Source organism: Erpetoichthys calabaricus, chromosome 6, assembly GCF_900747795.2.
Source record: "Erpetoichthys calabaricus chromosome 6, fErpCal1.3, whole genome shotgun sequence".
In the NCBI taxonomy this organism is placed as follows: Eukaryota; Metazoa; Chordata; class Cladistia; order Polypteriformes; family Polypteridae; genus Erpetoichthys; species Erpetoichthys calabaricus.
In genome coordinates this window covers 185,150,350-185,171,811 of record NC_041399.2, presented here as the reverse complement: position 1 = coordinate 185,171,811, position 21,462 = coordinate 185,150,350, and the positions used below count along the sequence as shown (strand labels likewise).

The following is a 21,462-nucleotide window of genomic DNA, read 5'->3' as shown; positions in this document are numbered from 1 at the left end:
ATTGATCCACTAGACTCCTACTGAAATTTCGTACAAAATCAGGAGGCCTCAAGTTCTGCAAAGTACAAATATTGCTTCAGATGTTTCAGATTTGATTTGTGAGTGTGTAGTTTTATCCATGAAGGCCAGGTACGCTGGAAATTTTTTTTAGCTGGCCTTCAGCTACTGGGCAGCAGTTTTAGAGCTAGATAATCAAAGTGTTATGTCATGCTATGATTCCTCATTTGATATTTTTAGTGGTAATCAGTCTGTTTGTAATCAGTGCCTGTCAGCCCAACTCATGACAGAATTGCTACTTTCAGAATACTGTGAGCTGTTAGCAACAGCATGAGTCCACTCATCCCACCCAGTTAGTATTATATGACTGCACTAAAAATCAAATTAAATTTACATTCTCTGGGAAATAAAATTGTGCAATTTTCTGTCATTTTCCACTATAGTTGATGTAGTTTAGGCTTCCTTTAAAAGTAGTTTATCCTGTTGAATCGAATCAGGTATTAAAACAATTTGGTTACTTATGTTGTTCTATCTATCTACCTATCCCTGAAAAGCTTACCATACTGAATATCTTTTTATATCCAACAAGCAGCAGTACCCACCATTGCCCGAGTAAATTTGTACAATGGGTTAAGAAGTGTGTGTTTTAAATGGTGACCAGGTTATCATTGCTAGTTGTCCCATCTGTCATTCACACTGCCTCTATATCAAAGTCATTGCTCTTGTGAGTTGAGAATTTGTTGTTTTATGGGTCCAATTGGATTCCACAATTGCAGTAACTCCTTGCTGGGTTGTAACCGTGAACATTGTCATGTGTGACTCGTCCTCTTAGGTCAAGGTGGACAGTTTTTAGAGCATCCAGTCAAGTCATTAGATGACTTAGGCGACCACCTAAGGTGCCGTCACCTGATGGGTTCCATTTGCAAAAAATTAAGTGGCACACACTCTGGAAACTATAAAGTGACATTTATATGACTCAATCAGTGCATGCTCCAGAATCCTAACTTCTAGGCTGTTTTGGTAACTCAAACTAATTTAAAGGAAAAATCTTGTTTTACTTTGCCAGTGCATGAGTTTTCCAGGGCACAGTGGAAGGTCTCAAAGTTTTTGTTTTTTTTTCCAGTTTCCTTTAGAGTTTCCCTTCTTCCATCAATGTAAATCTTAGAAAATGGCATTTTGGATCATATAAACAATTTGTTAAATAATTAATGATTTTTAGTTAGTCCATTTACATGCTTCAGGGCCTCTGTGGACTTTGTATCATGACAATTCCTATTGTTTTATACGTAATGTAATAGTAAGTGTACTGTCTGGGGTTCAGCAAACTTTTACTCCACATTAGCTTTTTGAACACCTGAGGACAGCATCAAGTCACGAAATGCTCTTCTGTTACTCAGAGTGCTACCATATAGCACTAATAGCTGATTTCTCCTGTTACCAGTTTTTTAAAACTCTTTTTTTGTGTGAAATAGTTATAATCTCATTATTTTCCTTAGGAACTTATTTGTCACTTTCTTTCATACCATCCATTGTGCGTCTTGCAATTAGTGATGTTCTTATCTGAAGGTGTACAGATCAGCATTTCTCCCAAGCAACTGTGCACAGAAAATCACTTGCCACTGTTTTCCTACCTTTCAGAATTGGAAGAGTCACGTCAGAAATGCCATCCTTGCTGGTACCGTTTTGCAAATAAGTATCTAATTTGGGATTGCTGCCCTCTCTGGCTGAAAATAAAGGAATGGGTGAAATTTGTGGTGATGGACCCATTTTTGGACCTTGCAATCACTATCTGCATTGTACTAAATACCCTGTTCATGGCCCTTGAACATTACCCAATGACTGATGAGTTTACCAAAATGCTGTCTGTAGGAAACCAGGTAAGTAAGTGCAAACCATTTTAAAAGAGAGGTACTTGCCTTAAGCTTGCTTGTTTCTGGAGCTCAATACTGAAGTGATAGGCTTTGACTCCCCAAGATCCTGTAACAGAAAAATAAATTTATGAAAGTAATAACAATAGCAAAATTATGTAGTTCCAGCCTGCTGAAATTATGTGAATAATTCCGAAAATATTAACATTGATTTTAACCTTAATTAAACAAGATTCACAGTATGACTAGAACAAATGTTAAGTATTGTATATGACTTGTTCTGGACCAAATAACAATGAATGAGGAGCAACCTCCTCCATTTTTCAAGATATGTACTAATGCTAAAAACAAAATAAATTTGATATTAGGAGAAAATAAGCATCACTTTATTTGTTGAGACCACACATACTGTAACAAGATGGATCAGAAGATAGAAGGAAATTATTTTACTTCCTCTGTCTGTGCTAGTAACAATATCAGTTGGTAACTGTTTCTAAAGTAATATCTATTAGTTTCTTAAATTAGCATGCAGAATTGAATCCTTACTGAGATGGATATTAATGTGTAAAATTTGTAGAAAATTGGCATTTTTAAACACAAATTCAACATGTGATATAATGACAGCTGAGCATTTTGATAGTACAATTTGGTTTTTGGGATTAATAGCCTGTAAATGTAGGGCATCTCTGGAGTGAGTAACCAGTGCACACTATCCTACAAGATCCACAAGTTTAAGAGGCAGCTTATATGAATGCAGGTATCTCTGCAGACACTTCAGCAAGACCTGTAGTATAAATGTGATGTGAAGAAAACATGCAGTACTTGATTGAAATTTAAAATGACTGTCTTTCTGTTCCAGTAGAATTAGTTCCAATAGCTTGCGTGACTTTTTTCAAAAGACGGTGTAACTTTTGAGGCTGTTGTAGACCTCTCGAACCCTCAGGTAGTACACCAAACACCAGGTAAAAGTCCAAGCCTTTTTATTTTTATAATAATACTGTGCACTAAGCACCCTCCACTCCACACTACACATACAAATAAGAATAATCAATAATAAAGCACAATAAACACTCCTCCTCTCCCAGACACTTCGCCACCCTTCCTCCCAGCTCAGCTCAATGTCTGGGCTTTCCCAGAGTCCTTTTATATACCCCCTGACCCGGAGGTGTTCATGTCCCACAATCCACAAGTCCTTATTACTTCCGGGTCAGGGTAAAAGTCCGTTTCTTCAACCCGGAAGCACGTCGTTTCTTCTTGTCATGTGATCATGACGCACTTCCGGGTTATAGGGCACATAAGAGTCTGACAGCCTCCCTACAGCGACTCCCGGTGGTCCCCAAGGTATCCAGCAGGGCTGTGTATACAAACTACAAGGTCCATAAGGCCCTGCTGGAATTCGGGGAACCTCCATGCTGTTGGGAGGGCTCCACCTGGCGGTCTGGAGGTGTGGGCCGGAATATTTAGCCGGCCATCCATCACAACGGACACATATAACCTTGTTTCTAACCGATCATGTGTTTTCCATAAATATATTTGGTCTTTTTCCATCCACTTCTTTATTTAAAGTTTAATGTCCTTGTTAAACAGAAGTCATAAACACTGTCCAATTACTTACATTTAATCTAAAGCCAAAACCAAATGGGTCACATTAATCCTATTATTGTTTGCTGTAAAAATTTCAAACCAAACCTGAGGGTCAATATCTAAAATTATTGATTTGGGAAAACTATGAAGATGATAATACTCCAATAAAGACACTTTTAATGGTTGTTTTGCTAAAGGCAGAGGAATGAAATAGCAGCCCTGGAAAAACAGTTTACAATTACTTGAATTACAGTTTCATTCCTTCATCCTCCTGATAAAGGATGATCAATGATGAAATCCATACTAATATGTCCCCATGGTCTTCCTGATGGCAGCACAGATTGCAACAAACATGGAAGCAATCAGATGGATACATTGACTGGTTACAGATTCTATGGACCTTAATGTAACAGTTTACTTGTTTGATACACAAAACAATATGTTTCACACATAGTGAATTTTGTCAAAGATACATGAAATACAATAGGCATTGCAACCATAATCATCACGACTGCTGTCATGTACACATAGTCCACATGGTAGCAACCATCCAAAACACAAACAAAACAGAAAACTGCACCACAGGGAAGTTGTTGAAATATGATAAAATAAATAAACAAAAATAAATACAATTAGTACAATTCAAGAAATGTAATGTGGATGTTCCTGAGAAGCCAGAGTGTTAATTCATAATAACTTATTACTATTCATTATTTTTCTAAACAATATTTATTTATAAACTTGATCATTTTAGAAAATCATTCACAGTGGTGATAAAATGTCATCCAAAAAATGCCATAAAAAGTAACACAAAATGAATATCATTCATACAAAGCAACCACCCAAGGACAATTTTAAAAGGTAACACATATTGATATCAGTACAAAAGCAGAAAGCAAGTGGATTTTAATGAATTTCTGATTTTTGATGATTGAGCAAAGTGCTAAATCATATTCTGCGTAGGTAATCGAATGGATTCATGATATTGATGACACCTGTTGCAGATTAGCAACAAAAAAAAAAAAACACTTTTCATGGTCCAAAAAGAAATATTTTCCTAGACAAGAAATTGCATTAACCATATGTTGGAAAATTAGAAAAAATGAATTATAATTCCTAAGTTGAGTTGCCCCTGCGGTGGGTTGGCACCCTGCCCAGGATTGGTTCCTGCCTTGTGCCCTGTGTTGGCTGGGATTGGCTCCAGCAGACCCCCCCGTGACCCTGTGTTCGGATTCAGTGGGTTGGAAAATGGAAGGATGGATGGAAGTTGAGTTGCCCTGCGATGGACTGGCACCCTGTCCAGGGATTGTCCCTACCTTGCGCCTGTTGCTTTCTAGGACAGGGTCCAGCTGTCCTGTGGCCCTACTCAGGATAAGTGAGTTTGTAAAACTGAATGGAATGGATGGACTAAGTTGAATTTGCTGAAGTTGCTATATGCATTTTAAAATGACATTAACTTATTGTGGTGAATTTACCACTTACTTAATTTTTGCTCAACATCACCATCTTCTGGGAGATGGGAGCCAGTGCTCTTCTTGCCCTAAATGCAAGAATAAAATACTGACCATAAGATGAAATTGTGATATTATAGTGTATCCTATACCAGTATACACTAAAGACTCACAAATTATTGTGTGATTTATTGAGCTGTTTATTCACTTTTCAAATAATGATCAAATGTAATGCCATTCATAATGTAATATGTTGATACTATACTGTCACCCCCTAAATCATTTTTTAGGTCAAACAGTATGTAGAATATACCGTAGTTTAGAATGATGATGAAGCTATCTCAGTAAAAGCATGGAAAAGCTTACCTTAGCTGAGATGATCTGCTTTTAGAAACTTTTAAATGAGCTTTAGCTTTTGTGTTTGAAAGATAATTTTATGCTGTCATCATCATATTATCTTTGAGTTTACTGTCTAAAATACATGGAAAACTATGATTCCTCCGTATTAATTTATTTAAATGTCTGCTATGAGAAAATATAAAGCTCAATGTACATGGATGAAATGAGGTATTAATACATGTGAAATTTAGGTGTTATTGTGAAGTAAACTATGTGTTTTAGATATCTATTATAGCTGCAAATTTTAGCCAAATTGTTTTAAAGATTTATAGGAACAAATTATAAAATAATGACCATTCTGGTAAGAATATAGAAAATACTATATATTTTTTAAATGAACAATATGCCTTTCTTAATTTTTTAAAATAAAATCAAAGCAGCCAGTGTTTGGGGAAATGTTAACTAAAAACTTAATATTCATAATTTAAGAGGAACCGACAGACAATTGAGAATAGAGCCACAGGATGCATTTTTTGTAAATCAATATTACCAAAAAGAGTGGGAGTGGAAAGTGATGCTTATATTGCCCGCAGTGTGGCTATTATTCTAACTTCTGTCTTTAGGTGTTTACTGGCATCTTCACTGCAGAGATGGTTTTCAAGATCATTGCCCTGGATCCATATTACTACTTTCAGCAGGGGTGGAACATATTTGACAGCATTATTGTCAGCCTGAGTTTAATGGAGCTTGGACTTGCCAATGTGGAAGGGCTGTCAGTTCTACGATCCTTTAGACTGGTAAGAGACCATACACTCATGTACTTTTCACATACTTTTATTTTTCATACTAGCACTCTGTTCAGGGTAGGTTCCCACTCCAATCAACCTTGAACTGGATAAGTGAATATATCTGAATAGATTACTTTCCACAGTGATAGAATGGTGGCATAATGATTTGTGTTTCTCATTTACTGCCCCTGACTCATGTGGTGGAGTCTTTGCTTTACTGCTGTCTGTACAGCACTTCCAAATTTTTCTTGCATCGTCACTCAGTTTTTCTTCCATATCCCAAAAGCAAGCACGTTGAGCAATCCAGTGAGTCAAAAGTGGCCCACTGTAAGTGGGTGTACCACTGGGGTTAGTTTGTGCTTTGTGCCTGATTCTGCATTTGCAGTCCTATAGCAGAAATAATGGGTTTATAAAAATGGACGGATTATTTTCTAGAGGTGTTCATGTTTACACTTTTGGAAAATGTCAAAGTTATGTCTTTACAAAAATAAATTACTGGTGTAATGTTAAGTACAATTTCAACTAGAAATATCGAATTGACTGCCACACATTAAATTCATAAGAGACATGACTCACTATGAATATTTGCTTAGTTAATTTAAGTGAGGAAGATGTGATTTCTGTCTGTCTTTCAGGGTTTTGTTCCTGTCTTGCACCTGGTGCATGGATGTACTTTAGCTCATTTAGACCTTGGACTCAATAAGTATGTTCAAAAAATTAACAGATAGATTAACATATGGGCCCAAATTCAGTGGCATTAAAAATAATAACTTGTAGAAAATACAGCACTCTGAATCATCAAAATATTGTTTTAATTTACACTAGGGGGCTTCTCCCCCTGCTCGCTTCACTCGCCAACCCCTGTTTTTGGTTTTCCGGATACACACTTCTAAGATTTTTTTTTCTTTGAATTGTTGCTATTTCGTTAGTTTCACTTTTATTTCTGAACTTCTGTAAAAACAATATTTGGAATCTTTCGAGGCCCAATAGTCTGAATCTTTTTAATGAGGTCAGTGAGACGTGTGTTTAATGACTTTGTACCATATTTCAGGATAGGTTTCTCTGTTTGGAATTTTGGCACAGACAAAACGATCTACATCATCAACAGTTAATAATTTTTTTTGCAAAGTAACCAATAAAATGCATGTGAGGTAAACTCCATTTTGAAATTCTCTGACTTAAACTTCAAAGGTTTACAATATTTACATACTTCTGACATATCACCTATGTCCATATATTCAATCTCTATTTGCCTTTTCGTTATTTCTCCAAGTAATAATTTCTCTTTCTTTGCGCTAATGCGATGTTTACTTTCTTTGTTTTGACACTCTTTTTTTTCTGCTTTCATATTATGTATCTTGCTCTGCATGTGTTTCGCACCCTACGTTTTTTCTGAGGCTTTTGAATTCCAGTTCTCATTATCTCTAACCTGCTCTGCATGTGTTTGGCCCCCTTGTTTTTTAACTTCTTTATGACGTTTTACTTTGTTTTCTACTCTGTCTTTTATTTCTGACCTCGCTTCATCCTGCTTTTGTTTCAATGACACCTGGTCCGTGGTGATTATTTTCCCTTTTTCAAGTAATAATTTCCATTTGTTTGCGCTACTGCGATCTTTACTTTCTTTTTTTATACTTTCTAATTTTCCTACTGTCATATTCTTTAACTTTCTTCACATATGTATCGTGCCAACTTTTTTTTTTTTGAGCCTTTCGAATTCCATTACTTTCATAATCTCTAACCTGCTCTGCATGTGTATAGCGCCAACGTCCAGATTGGACGTGCTTTTTTTTAATTCCACTTGTTCTGGGCTGATAATTACTTTCCTTATTTTCTGAATTTGCACCTAGATTTTTCTTTTTTGTCTCTCCAACGCTTTTGAGTCTCTTTTCTCCATGCTGCTTTCTTCTTCGCTTAGTCGTCTACGTTTCATCTATAAACGTATTGTCCTTATACGCTTTATATGTGTTGAGAGCCCTGAATCTGTGTGTGTTCAAAGCCAAAAACACGACTGAGTGTGTTGCTGCCCATGCTCTTATTTGGTTGTAAGTAGGCATGTCTTGCAAGAATCTCATCTTCTACATCATTGTGAGACGGTCCTGGGTCAATCTCTTGGCACAAAGTCTCATGTTTAAGGTCCTGCGAGACGCTCCGTGGCCAGTCTCTTTAGTCTCGTGGGTCTTTTAAGTGTCTTCTGTGATCTTAACGTGAAAATCATGTCTTGACGCCCTACTGTTTCCTCTGCAGGATTTTTTTTTATAATAGAGAGATTTGTTTTTAAGGTCTATCACCAATATGTATTGCAAGTGGTTAGTTTACAAACACATACAGTACATCAGTGTCAATACCCTGTAAATTTTGTATAATTGTTAAAATCAGAAAAAATTGATTATATATTGTTTACAAGATACTAAATTTTTTAACATTGTTGTCTAAAATATTTATGAAAAATTTGTTCTTTGACTGTACGCTTACAAAAAGAGAGATATTATCTGTGATATTTTCCACTAAGCAAAAGTCATCTTTATTTATCTTGTAAAACCATTCTGCATGGGTTATTATGGGCATTTCCAGCTCATTGAATCTGGAAATTAAATTTAGTCTGTAAGTATTTCAGGAATTTTTTTTTCATAGACTACAGTAATGTGTCTTTTCCCACATGCGTTTTTTTTTTCCCACCTTTCCATTTACATTCCATTTATGGAATGTACATTCCATTTACAATCAGATGAACTGGAGCTGCAGATTAGATCATAATATATGGTCAAATTATCATATTAAATTCATCATATAAATATATAATCATATTAATACAGAGCAGAACAAATGAATGAAGAGTATTAGAGAAATATGTTTTTGAAGTCAAGAGTTTACAGAATTAATCAAAGAGCTTTTAACTTCTATTTTATTTGATAGCAGATGATCACAACATGCAGAAATCAGATTTTAGTCAACAAAAAGATGGCTTTATAAAATTACTCTAGAAAGTTAGTCAAGTTCATTTTCGTCTAAACCCTTAAAAAGAAAGGAAAAAAAAGTTAACCTCATCGACACAGATATGCAATACAGCCATATACAGTACATTACACTCTTGTCATGTAATAATGGAAACTGTCTGTCATCCAGGCTACATATCTTCTTCTCTGTCTTTTAAACAGTTACCTAATTTGAACAGTATGCTAGCCAGGAAAATAGAATCCTGTGCATGAAATATTAAGTTCACTCAAGGATTACAAAATCATCCACTATACATGTTTCACATAAGCATACATGCAAGTTATTAAATCAATGATTAGATGCAGTACAGTGTTATTAATTAATTTTCATCTGCTCAGTGTTCAGATAATTAAAAAAAAAATCATTGCTTTCATACAAAAGGGTATGGGAGTGCAGAAAAAAAACCCCACTGCATCTAAAATGGAAATATTAGCATATTTCACAATGTTTTAGTATAAGATACTAGGATAACTAAGCCATTAGCTAACCAAATAAGCCTGATAGATATTCTCCTATCATTTGTAAAATGTCATATTTTAACTGCTTTGGGGAGCTATTTAGCCTCTGTATGCAAAAAAATTGTCTTGCCAACTTACCCCACATATTATCTTGGTCATAGAAGTTTGCGCCTGCTTTTACAATACTCTTTTCCATAGAGTCTATCTGTTTTTCATTTGAGGATTTCCCTTAGTTGTTGTTTCTTTTTGTGAAATTTACATAACTACAAGATCCACCATGCACACGTAACTCCTTATCGATTGTCTTTTTCAATAAACTAACGTTATCGTCATCCAAAAACAATACAAAAAGTTTACATGATAATTATCAGAAAGTTCACATAGAAGCACCACCTTAAATTAATTAACTAAGTTCCTCCCTAGACTCTGTAACATAAAAATTCTGTTACTTAGTCATACATATTCTGAACACCAGCTTTGTAAAGTGCAGGGGAGATGCATATTTCTATCATATCAGTCTTGCATATACTCCCATGACCATATGGGTTCAATTAAGAATCAACTTCCAACCTAATATAAAAGTTTATGTGAACACAACAGAATATCCAAACTCAGTGTCAGCATTGACTGGGCTTTTAATCTAGGTTTTTAGAACTATGAAACATTAATGTTGACCCACAGTTCTGCCGAGGAAATAATTTAGGTTGTTTTATTTAAGATTTGTGAAACAGACAAAATTTAATCATTAAAGTGTCACTTCATGCGAATATGGTGTTGTATGTTGCTGATCCATTTTCTTCACTGTAATATGCTGCATATTGATTCTATCAGTGAAATTCTGTATCATACTGTATGTAGGATTAAAATTTACTTATATATGGTGACGTATTGCATGTTGATTAATTAGCACATGCAAATATGAATTTCACTGTACCCTTGACAATATCAGTCCTATAAATCTATATGCTTGAACAAAATATTAAAAATAATATCTGTTTAAATTAAATTTTGTACATTAATGGAATATATTAAGTACAATGGGAATAGATGGTGTACTTTTCACACCTTATTAGCTTGGAGAATTGACATTTTTTAACATAAATATACATTTTTTAACATAAATATCTTTTAGAACATAAATGTATTTATTAACATAAATATACTTTTTGTCTTTAATATTATTCATATATGTTGTATATGAACAAATCTACTTTTTAAATTAGACTTTGTTGATTTTGAATGCTAGAAACCCATTCATGAATTAGAACAATTTTAGGAAGACCTAAAGCAGCCAACATGACACTAGCAAACATCCAATTTTACTACTTACTGCTTGTTTATGAATATACAATGGACTCAGAAAGTACTCAGACCCCAAAACTTTATGTACATTTTATTGCATTGTAGACACTTTTGCTTATCAATATCAAACTGACGTGACAGTTCATTTTTCAGCATGATGATGACCTGAACCATACTGCCAAGACAAATCTGGAGTGGCTTCGCGACAAGTTTTTTACTGTCCTAGTGTGGTCCAACCAAAGCTCAGACTTAGAACTTAGAACATGTGTGGAGAGACCTGAAAATGACTGTTAACAGATGTTTCCCATCCAATCTAATAGAGATTAATAATATCTGTCAGGATGAAGGGGTAAACCTGAAAATGTGCAAGGGGTTGTAGAGACTTACCCAAGAAGACTCTAACCTGTAGTTGCTGCCAAAAAGGCTTCTACAAAGTACTGAATTAAAGGTCTGAATACTTTTATGAATGGTAGATTTCATTTTTTCATTTCTAATACATATTCAAACCTTCATAATATATTTTCACTTTGCCATTATGAGTTTTTAGCAAATGTATTCATTTAAAATTAAGTCTACAACACAGTACATTAGTACAATCTAAACAAGAATGGGCCATCCACTTATTTCTTCTGAAATAACATCAAGTCTAGTTTTGAAAGTTCCTAAAGTCTTACTGTGTACCACACTACTTGGTAGTTTATTCCATGTCTCTATGGTTCTCTGTTTAAAGAAAACCTTACTAATGTTTGTGCAAAATTTACACAACTGCAACTGTGTCCCTGTGTCCTTGATAAGCTTGATCCACTGTACTAATTCCCTTCATAATTTTAAATACTTCAATTTTGTCTCCTCTTAGTTTTTTTTTTTTTTTTTTTTGTTTAAATTGAAAAGGCTCAACTTCTTTAATCTTTCCTCATATTGTATCCCCTGTATCACTGGAATTAGCCTGGTCGCTCTTTTCTGGAGTTTATCCAATGCTGGTATGTCCTTTTTTTGTAGTCTGTGTGCCAGTAAAGGTTAGAGAAAGTGAAGAAAGAAAGAAAAATAAATAGCCTTATCTGCATCTGCTGTGTTAGCTTTAAAGAGTAAATCCTGCTCAGACTCTTCTCTGTGCATGTTTTGAATGATTATACCTCAAACACAAGTTTTGTAAAGCACTTTTTTCATTCTGTATAAGTTAGAAGCTTTTTTTAAACAAGAATGTCCAGTTTTTCTAATTTCCCATTACTATTTCCAATTTGAAACTAAAAAATGTAGTAACTATGTCCAGATTTTACAAATTTATTTCTGAAAATTCTTCCCAATTCATCTAAGTCAACCTTTGGAATGAAACCTTTTGATTGGAATCTCCTGTTATTAATGAATATGATTCATCAACAATATTCATTCTTTATCGATTTGTGGAAAAGATTGTGTAATTCAGTTAATAATTTTATTTTGCACACATCTAGACTAGTTTATCCTAAATGCATCAGGGATGAGACACTTTAATCCACGGCCAGTTTTGATAGGGCATATGTTCTGGGAATGTCCTATACTCAAATCATATTGGTAAAGAAATCTTTGTTTATCTGTCTCATAGTTTCCATTTACTCGAGATCCTTTAAACCAGTGTTTCCCAAACTCGGTCCTGGTGAACCCCTGTGGCTGCAGGTTTTTGTTCCAACCGGCTTCTGTTTTTAATTGAACTCCTGGGCTAATTAAGTGAACTGATATTTCCCAAGTTCTGTGTTTAGGGAACAATATAGAAATTAGAAAACTAAGTTTGCTAAAAAAAAAAAAAAAATTAAAATGTACCAAGCAGTTATATAGGAATAATGTATTTTTTTTCTTTTTAACAGTATTTTCATCTTGATTTTCATTCTACTTTTCTAGGTCTTCTAATTGTTTAATTAATCCATTATTTACTCATTAGTGGGTCAGTTGCTAAAGTACTTGCAGCCTTTGATTATTTAGTGTTGTTTGCCAGCGTGTCTGCTCTGCTCGTTTTAAATTGTCATTATTAAGATACAACAAAGGGGGAAAAGCTGCACAGAGAAAGGGCAAAGTATAATGAAATCAACAAAAGAGAGATAAGTATTTAAATCTATAGCAAAAGCAGAAATATTTCTAAATGTCTTATAAATGTAAAAATCATGCTGCTATGCTTTTCTGAATGTCGAATAAAAGAAAAAATAATACCAGGTAATTAAATGAGATCAGTGCTATCAGGTGTTGTCACTGATTAGGAATCCGGTTGGAACAAAAACCTGCAGCCACAGGGGTTCACCAGGACCGAGTTTGGGGAAACAATGCTTTAAATAGTATTATATTTTGTAAGGACAACTACCACCTAAAAATTAAGGTTATTTTATCTTAAGAATAAAATAAAATAACCTTGTAAGAATAATACTACTCTAGTATATCCACACATAACTCTAAAAAAGCAGTCCTAATGGCAGTAAACCTAAACATTTAAAAAACAAAGCATTTAGCCTATTATTAATGCTGATTTAACCTCCTATGAACCTCCTACAGCAGGAACAAGCCCAGGTAATCTGTTGCTGAAGATGTTACCTCATATAAATACAAAACAGATAGCAGGAACAGAATGTTGTAGCTGCCCATTTTATCTTTCTTTTGTCTTCAGCTTCAAGTATTATTCCCAATAAACAATACAACTTCAATATACATATCTTTTTCTGTTTTTAAATTCTAGTAATCTGTAGACCTGCGATGCACAGCTCTAATTTTGTTTTCTAATTTTTCTTTGAATTTGGGATTTCAAACATCCTTGCTCTTCAACTCATATAGTGTCTAATATTCTCAATATAGTTAAATGGTTTTACTGTGTATGTGCATGTAAATACTAGCTATGTGTAAACTATGGAAATAAAGCAAAATGTATATGCATTTGTATGCCAGTTGAAGCAATATCAATTTGGGACAACATCATATTGTCTCGATGCATGCTCAATAATCCAGGTAAGGAAATCCTAGAAATTTGATTCTGTTCATCTGGACAAAGTTTTTTAAGTGGGAGAAATATTTCGAGACTTATCCAAGTCTCTTCCTCAGTCTCAATTGACTGCAGGTTTCCCCAACCTTATAAACAGTTCCTTTGCTTAATCACAGAGACTAGCACCATTGACAAAGGGCCAGTTGATCAGTGATATGCAAATTGTCCACTGATTAGTAGACGTGTGAACCATTCATAGAGGGTTGAGGAATGGCTGCAATCACAGCATTGTAAGATGGCGACAGATGTACCCTTAGGCCCCCTCCTCTGTTCAGAGATGGTCGTTCCTTTTTCACGTAAATGGCCTCCTTGATTCCTCTCTCAAACCAGCGCTCCTCCCTGTCCAGGATGTGCACCTCTTCATCTTTAAAGGAGTGACCACTATCCTGTAGATGTAAATAGACTGCGGAGTCCTGGCCTGACAAGGACGCTCTTCTGTGTTGTGACATACGCTTAGCCAGTGGCTGCTTGGTTTCCCCGATGTACAATTCACGGCACTCCTCCCTGGCACTTAACTGCGTAAAACTATGTTACTCTGTTTGTGCCGTGGGACCCGATCCTTGGGATGGACCAATCTTTGGCGTAGCGTGTTTTGGGGTTTGAAAGCCACTGAGACCCGGTGTTTCGAGAAAAATGCGCCTCAGCTGTTTCCGATACTCCTGACACATACGGAATCACTAAGGCTTTTCGCTTAGGCAGTGGATGTCCTTCCTCTGTCATGAATCGCTTGGAGCATTCTTTAGGTGTCTTCCCTGCTTTGACAAAGGACCATATCCACATTTACTCAGGGCCTTTTTAACGTGGTGTTCTTCTGCTTCCCTGGCCTCTGAGTCTGTGGGAATGGTGTTAGCTCTGTGTTGTAGAGTCCTAATGACACCTAGTTTGTGCTCTAGTGGATGGTGAGAGTCATACCTTAGATACTGGTCCGTATGTGTGGGGTTTACGATACACATCCACTTTCAAATGTCCCCCGTTGACGATGGAAATTTAACAGTCTAAGAAGGCTAGCTTGTTATTTTCCATATCCTCTCTGGTGAACTTGATGTGTTTGTCCACCCCGTTGATGTGGTCTGTGAACTGTAGTACCTCCTGAGATCTGATTTTCACCCAGGTGTCATCCACATATCTGAACCAATGGCTCGGTGGTGTTCCAGGATAGGATGATAGAGCCCTCTTTTCCACTTCTTCCATATATAGATTGGCTACTATAGGTGAAACCGGGGAATCCATAGCACACCCGTGCTTCTGCCTGTAGTACTGGCTTTTGTATAACCTTAAGCAAAGGAACTGTTTATAAGGTTGGGGAAACCTGCAGTCAATTGAGACTGAGGAAGAGACTTGGATAAGTCTCGAAATATTTCTCCCACTTAAAAACTTTGTCCAGATGAACAGAATCAAATTTCTAGAACATCATATTGGATTCTATGATTACAGTAGCTTCTCGAGTTGAGTAGGAGATGGTTGTTGAGATGGATACAAAACATTAATGCAGGATGTAGCTCTAACTGTATTCCTCATTGACTTGTATCTTATTCACAGTAATGTAATTTACAAAATCCATAAAATATAATTTAGATAACCATCAGTGCAACACCTACTGCATTTTGAACCCTGCCAAAGGGTGGCATTACCATTGAATGGCATATTAAAGAACAGCTTTCATACATATGACAGTGTTTGGATCTTGGTTCACTTTCCAGCTGGATTTACTTGTGCATGGATTTTTCAGGTTTCTCCTAAACTTTCACAAGCATGCTGAGTAGTTTTACTGTATTCTGTAAATTGGCCCGGATTTTTAGGTATGTACCTGGGTTTTCTCTACAAAGATTAGTTATGTGGTTAATTCCTGCTTTTGTACAGTGTTTGAAGTATAGGCTTCATTAATGACCTTAAGTCAGAAAAGAAAGTCCATAAATGGATGAATGGCTGACCTGGAGGATTTTTTAATCTGTCCTGAATACTTTTCTTGCCTAACTAGATTGTTTCTTGTGTAAACAGAGCTTTCTACAATTAGATATTCTTGACCTTTAACCTCTATTTCTGAATCTCCAAAAGGCCTAATAAAAGCTTTCTTATATTGTTTCTGATGATTCTCTATTTACCTGAAAGTTGCATTGTCATTTGGTCTAAATATTATTTCCTTGTCTTATATGACTCTTTAACTTTTTCTTTGCAGCTTAGGGTTTTCAATTGGCTAAGTCATGGCCCACTCTAAACACACTTATCTAAAATCATCGGGAATTCAGTTGGTGCTCTGGGTAACTTAACTCTTGTCTTGGCAATTATCGTTTTCATCTTTGTGTGGTTGGAATGCAGCTCTTTGGGAAAAGCTACACTGACCTGTGTTTGCAAGATCAGCAAGGATTGTAAACTCCCAAGATGCAATATGAAAGACTTCTTCCATTCCTTTTTAATTGTTTTCCGTGTACTTTGTGGGAGAGTGGATTGAAACCCTGTGGGATGTATGGAAGTGGGCAGGTCAGCCCCTTTGTATCCCTTGTCTTCATGCTGGTCATGGTGATAGGAAACGCTAGTGGTGAGTACAAATTACTCTTTTAAATATGTTTTTGATAAACTTAAAACAAGTATCAGGCAGTGGCTTGTTTACTTTTACAGATCAGTTTATTAGCTTGGAAAAAAAAACAAGTCATGAAGTTTTTGACACTGTTGACTTGGATAGCATAATATTGTGTTTTGTTTTTTCTTTTTGTCCGACAATAGTCTTATCTGGATTGCTTTACTTGGGCTTTTGTGACTTGCTTCCCCTTTTTTCTTCATGAATCCTACTTTTTGTGGTAGGGGGCGCCACTGAGCCCCAAACCCCAGACAGCTATTTCAACACAATACTGGGTTCAAAAAGCAAGTGGATTTTCATTTATATACGTACTTTAGAGCACATGTTCCTTCTTCCAGCACACAATAAAAAACAATTGAACTCTTTTTCATGCCCCTCTGCCCATGTATACCTTCCCCCACCTCCTCCCAACCTCACCCCAATCAAGTGGCATCTTTTATGCCAGGCTGGGAGTACTTTTGGTGCCACTGAATTGCATGGAAGAAGCACTTACAGGTCTTGGAGAGGTTACATAAAGCAGGACTGTCTTTTTCTGGTATCACCTTTTGGTGACACCAAGGGACCCGACAGGGCTGCCCTTCTGGGACTATGAAATCCCATGTAACCCTGCACCTATCATACTGGGGGGATGAACTCCCCCAGTCCTATCAACTTTTCATTCTCCTGCACTGTGAACCATCCAAGTGGTCTGTCTGTTATGGCCTTCTGGCTGGGTAAGGTATCGCCGCCCACACAAGTCAGAGTGCCAGTCCATCTGTTATGACATTCATAATAAACCTATATAAAAGGATTATTTCAAAATTATATTATTGCCAATTTTTTAAATTTCAATTTAACAAAAGAAAGCAGCATTTTACTCTGACATAAATCAAATTGAAGAAAGGACAACTTGAATTGTTTTGGGCATAAACCAAAAGATAAATAAAGAAACTTTGTATACATATGCATCTACTGTTTGTTGAAAAAAATGTAGCATATTACATACACATCTATTTATCTTCATAATAAACTGTGAGAGACAGACTCTGTGTTTCTTGTGTCGTAACTCTAGTATGTTTGCCAGTAGTTTAGAGGTGTACATTAGCTAAACATTCGCATTCTCTGTACATTAAGAAGTTGTCACTAACAAGGCTAATAAAATGTTAAGTTATATCATAAAAAACTGCTGAGGAAAAGGATACATTATACCTCAAACTTTGCACAGTTCTAGTTATATAATTACAAAATTAAAGAATGTGTAAGATTTAATGCAGCTCCCAGGGATTATCATTATATTGCATCATGCAATCAATTTAATTTTTTGCCATGTTTGCTGTATATTTCAAAACAAATACAGAACATGGTTTAGCAAGTTTGTTTTAGATTACTCTTCCCCCTCCTTCACAGTGCTATCTGTTTTTTGCATGATTATGTCTGTGTACCTCAATTTCACCACTGGCTTGTGAATCGTAAACAGAACTGCAGTAGTGTTGTTTTCTCTTTAGAACTCTGCCTCAACACTATTTCTTGTAATTCCTTTTCTTTAAATGGCTTCCATTTGTTGATTGTTTTTCTTCTTTTTCCTTTAGAAAAGAGTGAAAGATGATTCTTTCATTCACTATCAATTAGACATGTTTACTGCTGACCTTTAGTGGGCCACACTGAGTTTGCTGTAATAAATGGATTAGTATTCATTTCAGTACTTCGCTGAAGCAATGAGAATCATCCCTTCCTTTCCAAGACTCTTCTGTTGGCATGGTTTTTCTAGGTTTTGATTCTTGCTATGCCTTAGCAAGATTTGATCAGTCTTTAGTCTCTAATTCTCTTTATGTTTTTTTGACTTTTTGTATTTTACCCTGAATTTATATTTTGGTTGTACTTTGGTCTGCAAACCAGGAGTTCATTGTAGCTTATTTGTTCCAACGCTTGGTTTATTCTTAATTACACTTTTGTTTTGCCATTTTGATAAATTAACATTTTCTGTCCCTTGTTAAATTACTCAGTTTACTTTAATATTGTTTTGTTTAGTTAACTGATTTAAATCTTTGTGTCCTCCATATGAAATAATTGTTTAGGCGATTCTATTGTTCTTTGTTAATTTTGTTTTATTAATTAAGTATTAATATGCAGTATTTTTGGGAGAGTTTCTGCAATTTGTCCTTTTCTGTAATATCCACCTATTAATAATGACATCTCTTTCAAGAACAAATGCTTTCAAGATTCAGTAAAACAAAATGACAATATCTCCTTTTGGAAACAGCGTACAAAGATTTTCTAATCTTTTCTAAAAGATTGCAATAAGTAATAGAAAATACTAAACCTACTTCTGTCAATGTATACTAATTGACAGTAAGTGTGAAAGGAGAGCTGTCATACGGAGGGCAATTTTGAAATGGCCCCACACTATCAATTGCTGGACATTCTGAAGTTTTCATTGGGAATGCCACCATTAGTAATGGTGTAACATTTGTATTAGCAGTCTCTTACTGTGTTATAAACAAGTTGGTTGCTTCATGGCATTGCATGTCTATGCCAGGATACCAATAATAATTCTGGAATCCCTGCTTTGTCTGTACATTTCCTTGAAGCATAGTGCATGCTTTTAAAATTATCATAGACTGTAATCATAATATGAGCGTTACATAGTGAATGCCACAAATAATAAGCTCATCTGAGACAGCTTCAAGAACATCTTCAAGGGTCTCACGTATAATGCCATTTGTAGAATTCACACTAAAACATGGTGTACTGACAAAAGCAGAAATATGAGTATGCACAACATTTCAGATGCATAAAACTGCATAAGCAAACTTTCACGCACTTCCCCTTTATAAATCCCAATCAACAGGAATTTTAACACACATGCATGTGTCTACAGCCCCACCCTGATTCCTTACAGAATTTGGTATATTTAAATATGAAAATAAATATAAATAGCACCCTTCCATTCAGTATTTTGTTAAAAGAGAATGGTAAAAGCACATATAAAAAAGAATTACACCTAATGCAAAATGGAGGTCCTACTAAGTGAAGTGGAGGCAAGGAAAAGATGTACAGTTTGGTGGCTTAGGACAGTGGTATGAGCAAAAGAAGGAAATTAATAATAATAATAATAATACATTTTATTTATAGGGGAACTTTACATTAGGCAGTAAATCTCAAAGTGCAACATTAAAAGTTTAAACAAAGGCAAGGCAAAGATAAAAACACAGATAAAACAACAATAATTATAGCATTCTTGTTAATATGCTTTCCTAAATCGAAAAGTCTTTAGCTGTTTTTTTTTAAAAACCCGTTATCTCCCAAATTAATTTTTTTTTAAATTTTTTTTGTTTCCGTTGTAAAGTTTATTGTCATTTGGAGTCCCTGGAACAGAAAGACCATGTAATCATGTTTCTTTTTGTTTACTTATGTAGATACAGCCTGTCCTCTAAATAGGACACTGGGATGACTTCACATAACAGAAGCTCTATGGTACAATATGAGAACATATACATTTATTGCTCACAATTATGACCTTACAAGAAAGTTACCAAACATAAGAGGAATCATTAGTCCCAAATGCCAACACTACTTATCCATGAAATGGCTGAAAGCAAGTACGGCAAAGTGTTGTACTTGCACTTGTGCAATATGTTTTTAGGCGTGCCTTTGCATCCTTTACCGCTGGACAGCGACGCTGTTTTATCATCCTCGCATCAAAAAATGTCCCCACGCCATCGTATCGCATCATGTCAGCTCCTGTTGGTAGTCTGGGCACCCTGGGTCTTCCTGCATGCTTGCGCTTGGACAGTGGTCTTCAAATAAACTATGGCAATTGCTCGTCTGAAATCCTTCAATGATTATGGCATTTCCCCCATGGATACTTTTGTGCAGAATCCACGCATTCACTATTGCCCATGTCAATGCAGCGAGTAAACAGGGGCCAGTATCATTTCTTTCCACGTATAGAAACACAGTATTTTGAAACAAGCCAGTCATGATGGTCAACACCGCCCATGTCACGCATTGTAATTATATATCAAATTAGGCATTTTCACCGTGCTCTTTTCTTTCTGGCCTTTTTACACGGTCGCTTGACATCATGAAGCGGCTCAATAGAGTCCATGATTAGTGGCAACTGTTACAATGTTACTTGTCGTGCCAAACGCACGAGAAGTACCTCTGATGTTCTGTCATAGACGTACTCGCTGGCACCACGATCTGATTTTTTCATCTCTTTTGATGACTTCATTGGACATGTTCTATTGATCCTGTTTTTCTCTAATGGTAGCGGTTGCTCGAAATCCTCTATCTGCCAGTTGAGAGGAGCAGATCCATGTTTGTAAAAAAGTTATCAAATACAGAGCATAGCTGCTTGGATCAGCAATAGGTTGTACAGGGGCATTCAAGACAACGCGAGAACCAAGTGGCACATCTGTTGCAGTTGTTTCCTTTCCACAATAAAATGTGAAGGTGTAACAGTATCCTTCGCTGGAGCATATGGCCCAATATTTATACCCAAATCTGATGGGCTTTCCCTTTATAAATTCGATACAGGCTGTTTTCTCCATAATATTTCACGATCATCTCATCAATGCTGATATTGGGTGTAAAACAGCCAAATTTACAGAAATTCTCATTCAAGAGTTCAAACAACGGCTTCACCTTGAATGATCGGTCACCTATGTTGCTGTCTGCAGTAGAATTGTCCACAAAATGAATATAACTTTTCATTTCTGAAATCGGTTTCGGGACATAGCATTCTTGGCAATAGGTACGACAAGATCTTCTGCATCACTCCAATAGTCTGCTTCTGACGGGACTTTATGATATCCAGTTATAATCAAAATCCCATGGAAGACCTTCACTTCTTCAGTTGATGTATGAAATTCATGATCATTCCTAAAATCCGTTGAATAGCGAACTGTTTCTTTACAGATTAGGTCATATATCTCTGGCGAAAAGAACCTCCTCAAAGAGTTGCACAGGATTATGTTGGGCTAAAGTTTGTCTCAGATTATTTTCTGCAACACCCGGCGGCCCTGTCCATTTCAGAGCAGATGTCTTTGGGAAGGCTGGCTTCTTCTGCTTTGTCCCAGGACGGCGCAGGACATTTCTTCTTCCTTGGCCGTTTCGCTGGAGGTGCA

The 21,462-nt window shown here is 36.0% G+C and overlaps 1 protein-coding gene across 1 annotated transcript in view; it reads left to right on the top strand.

Annotated features, from left to right (window-relative positions):
* The window catches only part of LOC114653135 (sodium channel protein type 5 subunit alpha-like), a 387,074-nt gene that overhangs the window by 328,579 nt on the left and 37,033 nt on the right, over nucleotides 1-21,462 (top strand). The window contains exons 14-15 of the mRNA XM_051928793.1: nucleotides 1,636-1,874; nucleotides 5,863-6,036. Coding sequence (XP_051784753.1) covers nucleotides 1,636-1,874; nucleotides 5,863-6,036 — 413 coding nt within the window. The remainder of the gene's footprint in view (nucleotides 1-1,635; nucleotides 1,875-5,862; nucleotides 6,037-21,462) is intronic.